The 12,590-nt window shown below is 41.2% G+C and overlaps 1 protein-coding gene across 1 annotated transcript in view; it reads right to left on the reverse strand.

Moving 5' to 3' along the window:
- LOC110509959 (pyruvate carboxylase, mitochondrial) overlaps positions 1 to 12,590 on the reverse strand; it is a 108,021-nt gene that overhangs the window by 70,895 nt on the left and 24,536 nt on the right. Inside the window, exon 9 of the mRNA XM_036967814.2 lies at positions 2,333 to 2,495. Within this exon, the coding sequence (XP_036823709.1) occupies positions 2,333 to 2,495 (163 nt within the window). The remainder of the gene's footprint in view (positions 1 to 2,332; positions 2,496 to 12,590) is intronic.

The raw sequence follows: 12,590 nt of genomic DNA on the forward strand, positions 1-12,590 counted from the left end.
GTAGTGTTCTCTTGTCGTTATGTGTGTTTGTATTTAGATGTTTTTTTTTATCCCAGTCCCCGTCCCCTCAGGTCTTTTGCTATTTGTTGCTTTTGTTATTGTAACTAAGAATTGGTTCTTAACTGGCTTGCCTAGTTAAATAAAATAACTTTTTTTTTAATTGTCCTGTTGGGAAACAGAGTGGTTTAGGCATACTGCAGAAAAACTGCTGATTTGCCAGCTGAGCCAATGAGACACACATGCACCTGGCTATTCAAATTAACTTCTACCTAGGGGCACACGGTCCAAGCCCGGCTGCACCAAGTCAAATAGTATCAATGGATTCAGGATTTAGAACCATACGATGGAACAACTAGGACACTTTACTATAACAGCAATAAATGCCGACTGATTATTACCATTTGATATTTTTTGGTTAGCTACCTAACTAGCTAGCTAGTTCATCCTGACTCTGGCTACTGCTGCTACCTAGTCAGGTAAAAAATGATTGGCATCCTTGATAAAGCTGAGAAAAAAAAGAAAGAAAACTAAGCTATATTGTATGCCCCCCCCCCCAAAAAAACAATTTTATACTAATACAATTGCGCAGATAAATAAAAACTCGCTCACCAGTGGTGGGTTTCTTATCAAAATAAGGATGCATAAGTTGAAAAGTACCCCATACCTACTGTAAAATATGGTGGTGGATCTTTGCTGTTATGGGGCTATTTTGCTACACCCCTACCTCTTCCCAGGCTTTACTAGATGTAAGCAACTTGTAAATGGGAATGTGACAAGTTGTTTTGTTTCATTCTTTTTGCACAAACATTCTTATTCCTCTCACAATGTCTAGGAAAGCAGAGTGAGAGAGAAAAAAAAGGGTGACATTGAGTTGCAGAGACTGGCGAGGGATCAAAGCCAGCCCTCATTCAGACAAACGCAGAGTGAGAGAGTAGAGAGAAGTAGAGTTAGAGAGTGGAGAACCTGTCTGTAGTGTTTACCTCATCTACCAGCCTGTCCCTGGCCAGCATTGAGACATTCACACTGCATTTCACCCATCAGTGTCCACTCTACACCTATTGATTTCACGTGATGCCCATCCATAACGCATCTGTCGATATTTATGCTCTACCCATCACCTGCTGCATTCGAACTACAATTTGCAACCCCTTTAATCTAGCCAATAGTCTCCTAAATCTCTAATGGACAATAATTATGGCTACATAATATTGCCTTTCAATTAGAGGAAGGATAGCAAAGGCCAAAACTGCATTTCAAACTCTCCTCCTCCCTCCATTCAGACAGGCAGTTCTCCAAATCCTACAGGGTGCTTTGAGAAAGTCTTTGAAGTCATGAAAGTAAAAACAAAATAATAAAATGGCTTTGATACATCCTTAACTGTCAGAACTGTGGAATTAGAAAGTAATATTACCACTTCCCCAGCACCTTGATGCAGTCAAAAACATAATTCCTGTGATTTTTTAAATATTTCCACACTTGAGTTTGGAATAATACTGTGAAAACGATAACGCCCTTTTAGTGTTAGGGCTGTTTGGAAAGAAAGCCTGCAATTTTAGCCTGTTGTGGTTGGATGGAGTTGGATGGCCTTCCGTGGGGACATCACCATGCAGTAAATTACTTAGACCAATCAAAGAAGATGCAAACCTCTGCCAATAACAACTCATTTTCTGTTTTCCCCTCCCCCAGACAGTCCTAGCTAAATTCTCGCTTCAGAAATTGTTCTTTGCTATGAAGCCATTTTTGTTTCTTTTTGAACAATTTAATTGATAACTATCATTGCAAGGTACTGAATTTTCCCTCTGAAATTATTTGCTATCGAGATGAAAACCGCTGCATTGGACCTTACATTTCAAGGAGAACGCCGTTCTCATGGAAGGAAAAAAATCCTCTAGCAGTCTCAAATTACTGAGGAATGAAGTAATAATTGCCCACATTCATATGTCAGACTAGTCTCAGGAATTAAGGGACGTGGTTAGACTAGTTGTTGAATACAGTCAGACATACACTATGTAGAACTACTCATCATTCTACATTGCCGTGTGGCATTTGATGCCATTGATTTAACGCAAAATGTCTGAAAACTCAGTGGTCATGGATTTACATCTGCTGCCATCAAATACCTTACTATCCTAACAAAATTGACATGCATAACTAGGGCCAGGAGTTTTTCCTCCTGCCCATGTGACATGAGTCCAAACAAGAAAAAGTCTGGCCAATAATTCTATCAGGGCTCATGGTTAGGAAACCTTTTGGCCCTACACCGAGTGAGAGAATGCAGCCCATTATAACTGAGTGGCAGTAGCCTGCAGGGAGGTGGAGGGCTGTTGCTTACCTCTAGCCGTCCAGTGTCAGGCTGGAAGCCGCGGGCAGGGTCCTCTGTGGTCACACGGCATTGGATGGCGAAGCCATTGATCCGGATCTTATCCTGCTTCAGGCCCAGCTCTGGCAGGCTACGCCCCTCACACACACGCAGCTGAGCATGAACCAGGTCCACACTGACAGGAGAAAGAAGGGGGAGAGTAAAAAGATCATTTTACTGTCAAAATTGACAAGGAAAACACAAGAAAATGCACTCTGTTGTGCCTAAAGTAACCAGCCCAGCATGTCTATTCCCCTACATGATGCACAGACGTGGTGGTGACTTTCACAACTGATGTGAAGATGCAAGTTCAAAACCTTTCCATTTCAAAACGTGATATTGGGTTCATGAAAACACCTTCAGTGAAGTTAAAGAACAGAAAAGAAAAGAAAAAAAATAAAATTGTTACATTAACAGAAGTGATTGTCCATTTCATTCTAATTAAGAAAAAGGTATAGAGAATCAATTCTGGTCATTTGAACTTAGGGCTCCAAACGATATGCAGGAATGTTTTTTACTGGTCATAGAGAAAACACTGTCCAAGTTTATGATACCACTTTTCTACTCCTCTTTGACTGGCTAAAAAGCATATGTGCATGTCTGTGCCTCCAGGCTGAGGGAATATGTTGTTACTAAATGAAGAGGAAGGGACACAGTTTCTTAAATTAGTGATGTTCAACATTAAAAAGTAACGAAGTGTCTTGGCTGGAAATTGTTGTTTGTATCAAACCACATTTCCATCCAGTTTTTATGCGCATTAAGTCATACCGTATCAAACATTTTTTTTTTTTTAAAGACAGCGGTGATGGAACCAGGTCGTTTCGATACAATTTAATAAAAGCCAACAAATCATTTATTTGTTCAACATGGTGGGATCTGTGTGTCTGTAAAAGTAATTGAGCAAAATAGCAGGGGTAATGCCCATCATATCCACCATATCAAAGTAAACTTAGAGTCACACGAAATGGTGTGTGGTCCTCCCACTACGACTCAGGAAATCATGCAATTTATTAGGCTAAAGATAGGTATGATTAACTGCACAGGGTGGTGAAAGTGCACGTGTTCTTCATGCTCCTTTCCAATAAACTTTGAGGGTCTGACTGGTGAATTGATAGATGCTTGACAAAAAATTGAAAATGCGATGGAAACGCATTGAACTTAACATTTTTATTCGGTACATGAAAACATAAGCGAAAAAGTACATTGTGTGCACTAAGTCTTCTCACACTGATTTTTAGTCCATTTGGTGGAAACACCAACAGTGGGAAAAAGTGCATATTTTCTTTGTGAATTTCTTTGAAAAATTTGTCACCAGTTCAATGGAAACCTAGCTATGAAATTGAATTATTTTGGACTGGTAGTGACACACTTTATGAACTCTCAAAACACACAGGCCAAATGTTTTAATACAAGACATGACAAAGATAATTTCAGGCCTTGGAGTAGACTGGATACTCTGTCATAAAGACAGAATATCTTCCAAACCGACAGAACCAAATGCAGGAAGAACTGTACAGGCCGAGAATAACTGACAATATTTTCATACTTGCATTTAATTTATACCATTATTTCTTTGTTGGCAAAGTTTCCCATCACCAAATTGTACGCAAATATAAATCATAAGATCATGAATAACCAAATACAAACCTATCTAAAACAGGAATACTCTTCCCCAGGCAATACATTTGATGTAGAAAAAGCACTTACAAAGTAAGACAAATAATCTCTCTACAAACAGGGTCAAACTAAAGTGTTCATTGTAAGATAATTGCGCAATTGTATAATTTAGTTGCAGCCTGGAACATGACATTTATGTAGCGGTGTTCATTCTCAACAGACGAGTACCCGGTCATACGTTTCATCTACTTGATGAGGTTTCTTTCATTTAGGAGTAAGTGGCCGCATTTCAAACGTAATAAATAACAAGTCAACAGGCGTAGGGCTCATCTGGTGAGATCACTTGGGGGGGGGGGGGGGGAATAAGCAGCTTCTGCCTCATATGTTTCTTCTCGACTTAGGCATTGTGAAATATCTAAGATGCACAACTGTGTTAGCTTAACCAACGTCTCGAACACATGACAACAAATGGGGGCAGTAATCCCTTTAAACATGTCAGACATGCTGTAAACAGTGAGTCCCTGCTTTGTTCTGTTACCTAATCTAACTCCTATATCCAGAGACCACAAGACGGACATTCTGCTACAGTTCCAAACAGTGTTGGGGTGGTAAGAAAGAAAAGGAAGAGGACAATAAGAAAAATACAGAAGGAAACAAGGACAGAGGAGAGGCGGAGGAGACTGCATTGCACAAAACCAAAGATGTGATATGAGCTAGAAGCAGAGGGAGGGAGGGGGAGAGAGAAGGGGGGGTTCCTACATACAGTCTGATTTCCTATTCCACTTTAATTGCTGATGCCATGCGGCGCTGGTGTGGGGGAAAATGCCTCTCCGCATAATAACCTAAAATCCTTCCACTGAAAGTCTCTCCGCTTTACCCCATCGCTATATGGATAAGATCCAGGTCATCTTTAAACCAGCCCCAACACATCAATCCGTTGACGAGCTTTCCTCATCCTTGTGTGCCAGTTTAGTACCCTTCTCCCTCTCGCGTTTCCCATTCCTAATTTCTCGCAGACTAGACAAATGTGCAGCTGCAATCTAGCCACAACTCAGTGATTTGAAACCCATTATAGGGTCAGTGACAGACAGCCTATAATGACTGAGCTGTAGACACACACTGCAGAAAGAGAATTTAATTGAGGGAGAGGAGTGGGAAGGAGAATTGGAGTAGTGCAAATGCTGAGAGAATTGAGGTCTTCCATAAGCCTGAATATGTAGAAGGGAAAGCACAACACTCCACCCATAGTATGTGTGAGATATATATATATATATATATATATATATATATATATATACATACACATATATACACACACACACACACACACACACACACACAGCATTAAGTATTTAAACCCCTTCTCTTTTTCCACATTTCATTACAGCCTTGTTCTAAAATTGATTAAGTGTTTTCATCAATCTACACACACTACCCCATAAAGACAAAGCAAAAACAGGTTTAGATTAGAAATGTATGCTAATATATTTGTAAAAAATATGAAATACCTTATTTACGTAAGTATTCAGACCCTTTGCTATGAGACTCAAAATTGAGCTCAGGTGCATCCTGTTTCCATTGATCCTTGAGATGTTTCTACAACTTGAAGTCCACCTGTGGTAAATTCAATTGATTGGACATGATTTTGAAAGACACACACACACAGCAGTGAAATTGTCCAAAGAAACAGCGGCCTCCATCATTCTTAAATTGAAGTTTGGAACCACCAAGACCGTTCCTAGAGCTGGGCGCCCGGCCAAACTGAGCAATCGGGGGAGAAGGGCCTTGGTCAGGGAGGAGACCAAGAACCTGATGGTCACTGACAGAGCTCCAGAGTTCCTTTGTGGAGATGGTATTTGTTATTTTATTTGGATTCCCATTAGCTGTTGCGAAAGCAGCAGCTACTCTTCCTGGGGTCCACACAAAACAATGATATAATACAGAACGTCATTAGACAAGAGCTCAAGGACAGAAGTAGATACATTTTTTAAAAAGGCACACGTAGCCTACACATCAATGCATACACACACAAACGATCTAGGTCAAATAGAGGAGAGGTGGTGTGCTGCGAGGGGTTGCTTTATCCGTTTTTTGAAACCAGGTTTGCTGTTTATTTGAGCAATAGGAGATGGAAGTTCTCTGCACTAAGGGTTCTATATAATACTGTACATTTTCTTGAATTTGTTCTGGATTTGGGGACTATGAAAAGAGCCCTGGTGGCATAAGTGTGTGTGTCAGAGCTGTGTGTGTAAGTTGACTATGCAAACAATTTGGGATTTAACATGTTTCTTATAAAAAGTGATGCAGTCAGTCTCTCCTCAACTCTTAGCCAAGAGACTGGCATGCATAATATTAATAATTAGCCCTCAGATTACAATTAAGAGCAAAATGTGCCGTTCTGTTATGGGCCAGTTGCAGTTTAACTGGATCACAAATGGACAATAATCAAGATTAGACAAAACTAGAGACTGCAGGACTTGCTTTGTTGAGTCAACAAAAAAAAAAAGAGCATATTTTTATGGCTAGACCTCTCCCATTCTTTACAACCATCAAATCTATATGTTTTGACCATGACAGTTTACAGTCTAAGGTAACGCCAAGTAATTTAGTCTCCTCAACTTGTTCAACAGCCACACCATTCATTACCAGATTCAGCTGAGGTGTAGCACTTAAGGAATGATTTGTACCAAATACAATGCTCTTAGCTTTAGAGATGTTCAGGACCAGTTTATTACTTGCCAAAACAGACTGCAACTCCTTGTTAAGGGTTTCAGTGGCTTCATTAGCGGTGGTTGCTGATGCGTATATGGTTGAATCAGCAGCATACATGGACACACATACTTTGCTTAATGCCAGTGGCAGGTCATTGGTAAAAATTAAAAAACAAAGAGGGACTAGAGAGCTGCCCTGCGGTACACCCCACGTTTGACATTTGAGAAGCTTCCATTAAAGAAGACCCTCAGATTTATTACATAGCTCTGAATCCACGATATGGCAAAGTTTGAAAAACCATAACACAAGTTACGGTCAATAATTTCAAAGGCTGCTATGAATCTAATCTAGCTCCCACAATCTTAGCAATTTCGTTCAACCAAGCAGTAATGTGTGTCAGTGCAGAACATGTGGAGTTCATTTCTCTATAAGCATGCTGAAAGTCTTAATTTGTTTTCAGAGAAATAGCATTATATTTGGTCAAACACCATTTTTTCCCAACAGTTTGCTAAGAGCTGGCAGCAAGCTTATAGGTCTGCTGTTAGAAGCAGTAAAGGCCACTTTACCACTCTTGGGTGGCGGAATGACTTTGGCTTCCCTCCAGGCCTGAGGACAAAGACTTTCCTCAAAGCTCAGATTAAAAATGACAGATTGGAGTGGATATAGAGTCAGCTACCATCCTCAGTAGCTTTCCATCTAAGTTGTCAATGCCAGGAGGTTGTGGTCATTATTGATCGTTAACGATACATTTTTCCACCTCTCCCAAACTAACTTAACAAAATTAAAACTTGCACTGCTCTTCTTTCATTCATATTTTTATTTTTTATGCATGAATATAATTGCTCACTGTTTGTCGTGAGCATTTCCTGCCTAAGTTTACCCGCTTTGCCAATGAAGTAATCATTCAAATTAAATCGGCAACATCAAAAGGTTGTGATGAATAAGCCATCTGATTCGATTAAAGATTGAGTTGAATGTCTTGCTGCCCATTATTTTATTTAAAGTACTTGATATTGGCTTTCATAACAGTTTCTTCTTTTTGCTGAGTTTAAAAATCACAATTTCGCAATTTACAGTATCAGTCAGTCAGATGTGAAGCCAGACTTAGCCACTCTTTTGCCCCATCTTGCAACCATAGTTTTTCAATTCCTCAATCCATGGAGGCTTAACAGTTCTTAGTCAGTTTCTTAACAGGTGCATGTTTGTCACGGCTCCTCCTCTGCATTGCAGGGGCGGTTCCACCTGCAGGCAGAGCCACTTTTTGAGCCACTCCTGCTTTTTCAGCCACTTGAGTTTGATTCTCAGGTCTTCCCACTGTGATTTTTCAGCCTTTATTTCAAATGGTGTAGTGTCCCTGGTAGATGGCAACGAAAATGTTTCAATCAAGATCTTAAGAGACACTGGAGCTTTAGATTATTTTATTCTGGAATCTGTTTTGCCATTCTCTAAAGAGTCTGATACTGGCAGTTGTGTAATGGTATGTGGTATGGGTTTAGTTCCATTCTCTTGTCCTCTACATGAAGTTACCCTAAAATGTGGTCTGGTAGAGGGTTATGTAGATGTTGGGGTTAGACCCCAGTTGCCAGTAGAGGGAGTCCACATGATTTTGGGGAATGATTTGGCAGGTAGTAAGGTGTGGGCAGATGGCAAACTAAACATCTGTAAGAAGCAACCTTCAGTGTCACCTGCAAGGGAATTGCCGGATCAAAACTATGTCTGAGTTATTTCTAGTTTGTGCGGTTACCCCCGCGGCCTCTCGTAAGGAGATTGAGAGTAAGCCAGAAAGTCTTGAGTTGCCAGTCAAACTCCAGACAGAACAGTTGACTAGTTCTAGAGATTCATTGATGGCTGAGCAAAAGGCCAATGCTAACTTGGCTGATCTGTTTGACAAAGTTGTTCCTGATTCAGTGGCGAGGAATAGTGCTCAGTGTTATTTTCTTCTGGATGGGCTGTTGGTCAGGAAATGGGTTCCACACTATGATCAGGCTCTAGGAGAACCCTTCAAAGTCCTTCAAATAGTTGTACCTACTTCAAAATAAAGCGTTGCAACCTTCACATGGAGATGTGGCAGGTCATATGGGTGTTCGTAAAACTTATGATCGCATACTTTGTTATTTTTTCTGGCCACGTTTAAAGCGGGATGTATCTCAGTTTATTAAAACTTGTGATACGTGTCAGCGCACAAGCAAGCCAAACCAGGTTGTAAAGCCAGCACCTTGGTATCCAATACCAGCCATAGGGCAACCTTTTGAGCATCTTATTATCGATTGTGTTGGGACTTTACCAAGGTCCAAGTCAGGTCATAGCTACTTAACTGTTGTGTGTCAAGCAACCAGATATCCGGCAGCTTTTTCCTTGAGTACCATAACTTCAAAATCAGTAGTTAAAGCGTTAACTCAATTTATTTCAACATTTGGGATTCCAAAAATCATCCAGTCAGATCTGGGGTCTAACTTTACCTCCCATTTATTTGCTCAGGTTCTCAAACAGCTTAAAGTTAAACACAACAAGTCTACAAGTCTGCCACTAGCACAGTCAGTGTAGTCAGCTCAGCTATCACCATTGAGACCGTGTCTGTGCCTCGACCTAGGTTGGGCAAAACTAAACATGGCGGTGTTCGCCTTAGCAATCTCACTAGGATAAAGACCACCTCCATTCCTGTCATTATTGAAAGAGATCATGATACCTCACATCTCAAAATAGGGCTACTTAATGTTAGATCCCTTACTTCAAAGGCAATTATAGTCAATGAACTAATCACTGATCATAATCTTGATGTGATTGGCCTGACTGAAACATGGCTTAAGCCTGATGAATTTACTGTGTTAAATGAGGCCTCACCTCCTGGCTACACTAGTGACCATATCCCCCGTGCATCCCGCAAAGGTGGAGGTGTTGCTAACATTTACGATAGCAAATTTCAATTTACAAAAAAAAAGACGTTTTCGTCTTTTGAGCTTCTAGTCATGAAATCTATGCAGCCTACTCAATCACTTTTTATAGCTACTGTTTACAGGCCTCCTGGGCCATATACAGCGTTCCTCACTGAGTTCCCTGAATTCCTATCGGACCTTGTAGTCATAGCGGATAATATTCTAATCTTTGGTGACTTTAATATTCACATGGAAAAGTCCACAGACCCACTCCAAAAGGCTTTCGGAGCCATCATCGACTCAGTGGGTTTTGTCCAACATGTCTCTGGACCCACTCACTGTCACAGTCATACGCTGGACCTAGTTTTGTCCCATGGAATAAATGTTGTGGATCTTAATGTTTTTCCTCATAATCCTGGACTATCGGACCACCATTTTATTACGTTTGCAATTGCAACAAATAATCTGCTCAGACACCAACCAAGGATCATCAAAAGTCGTGCTATAAATTCACAGACAACACAAAGATTCCTTGATGTCCTTCCAGACTCCTTCTGCCTACCCAAGGACGCCAGAGGACAAAAATCAGTTAACCACCTAACTGAGGAACTCAACTTAACCTTGCGCAATACCCTAGATGCAGTTGCACCCCTAAAAACTAAAAACATTTCTCATAAGAAACTAGCTCCCTGGTACACAGAAAATACCCGAGCTCTGAAGCAAGCTTCCAGAAAATTGGAACGGAAATGGCGCCACACCAAACTGGAAGTCTTCCGACTAGCTTGGAAAGACAGTACTGTGCAGTACCGAAGAGCCCTTACTGCTGCTCGATCATCCTACTTTTCTAACTTAATTGAGGAAAATAAGAACAATCCGAAATTCCTTTTTGATACTGTCGCAAAGCTAACTAAAAAGCAGCATTCCCCAAGAGAGGATGACTTTCACTTTAGCAGTGATAAATTCATGAACTTCTTTGAGGAAAAGATTATGATTATTAGAAAGCAAATTACGGACTCTTCCTTAAATCTGCGTATTCCTTCAAAACTCAGTTGTCCTGAGTCTGCACAACTCTGCCAGGACCTAGGATCAAGAGAGACACTCAAGTGTTTTAGTACTATATCTCTTGACACAATGATGAAAATAATCATGGCCTCTAAACCTTCAAGCTGCATACTGGACCCTATTCCAACTAAACTACTGAAAGAGCTGCTTCCTGTGCTTGGCCCTACTATGTTGAACATAATAAACGGCTCTCTATCCACCGGATGTGTACCAAACTCACTAAAAGTGGCAGTAATAAAGCCTCTCTTGAAAAAGCCAAACCTTGACCCAGAAAATATAAAAAACTATCGGCCTATATCGAATCTTCCATTCCTCTCAAAAATTTTAGAAAAGGCTGTTGCGCAACAACTCACTGCCTTCCTGAAGACAAACAATGTATACGAAATGCTTCAGTCTGGTTTTAGACCCCATCATAGCACTGAGACGGCACTTGTGAAGGTGGTAAATGACATTTTAATGGCATCGGACCGAGGCTCTGCATCTGTCCTCGTGCTCCTAGACCTTAGTGCTGCTTTTGATACCATCGATCACCACATTCTTTTGGAGAGATTGGAAACCCAAATTGGTCTACACGGACAAGTTCTGGCCTGGTTTAGATCTTATCTGTCGGAAAGATATCAGTTTGTCTCTGTGAATGGTCTGTCCTCTGACAAATCAACTGTAAATTTCGGTGTTCCTCAAGGTTCCGTTTTAGGACCACTATTGTTTTCACTATATATTTTACCTCTTGGGGATGTTATTCGAAAACATAATGTTAACTTTCACTGCTATGCAGATGACACACAGCTGTACATTTCAATTAAACATGGTGAAGCCCCAAAATTGCCCTTGCTAGAAGAATGTGTTTCAGACATAAGGAAGTGGATGGCTGCAAACTTTCTACTTTTAAACTCGGACAAAACAGAGATGCTTGTTCTAGGTCCCAAGAAACAAAGAGATCTTCTGTTGAATCTGACAATTAATCTTAATGGTTGTACAGTCGTCTCAAATAAAACTGTGAAGGACCTCGGCGTTACTCTGGACCCTGATCTCTCTTTTGAAGAACATATCAAGACCATTTCAAGGACAGCTTTTTTCCATCTACGTAACATTGCAAAAATCAGGAACTTTCTGTCCAAAAATGATGCAGAAAAATTAATCCATGCTTTTGTCACTTCCAGGTTAGACTACTGCAATGCTCTACTTTCCGGCTACCCGGATAAAGCACTAAATAAACTTCAGTTAGTGCTAAATACGGCTGCTAGAATCCTGACTAGAACCAAAAAATTTGATCATATTACTCCAGTGCTAGCCTCTCTACACTGGCTTCCTGTCAAAGCAAGGGCTGATTTCAAGGTTTTACTGCTAACCTACAAAGCATTACATGGGCTTGCTCCTATCTATCTCTCTGATTTGGTCCTGCCGTACATACCTACACGTACGCTACGGTCACAAGACGCAGGCCTCCTAATTGTCCCTAGAATTTTTAAGCAAACAGCTGGAGGCAGGGCTTTCTATAGAGCTCCATTTTTATGGAACGGTCTGCCTACCCATGTCAGAGACGCAAACTCGGTCTCAACCTTTAAGTCTCTACTGAAGACTCATCTCTTCAGTGGGTCATATGATTGAGTGTAGTCTGGCCCAGGAGTGGGAGGGTGAACGGAAAGGCTCTGGAGCAACGAACCACCCTTGCTGTCTCTGCCTGGCCGGTTCCCCTCTTTCCACTGGGATTCTCTGCCTCTAACCCTATTACAGGGGCTGAGTCACTGGCTTTACTGGGGCTCTCTCATGCCGTCCCTGGAGGAGGTGCGTCACCTGAGTGGGTTGAGTCACTGATGTGGTCATCCTGTCTGGGTTGGCGCCCCCCCCCCCTTAAGTTGTGCCGTGGCGGAGGTCTTTGTGGGCTATACTCAGCCTTGTCTCAGGATGGTAAGTTGGTGGTTGAAGATATCCCTCTAGTGGTGTGGGGGCTGTGCTTTGGCAAAGTG

Source organism: Oncorhynchus mykiss, chromosome 29 (genome assembly GCF_057628025.1).
Source record: "Oncorhynchus mykiss isolate SJ-2025 chromosome 29, ASM5762802v1, whole genome shotgun sequence".
NCBI lineage: Eukaryota > Metazoa > Chordata > Actinopteri > Salmoniformes > Salmonidae > Oncorhynchus > Oncorhynchus mykiss.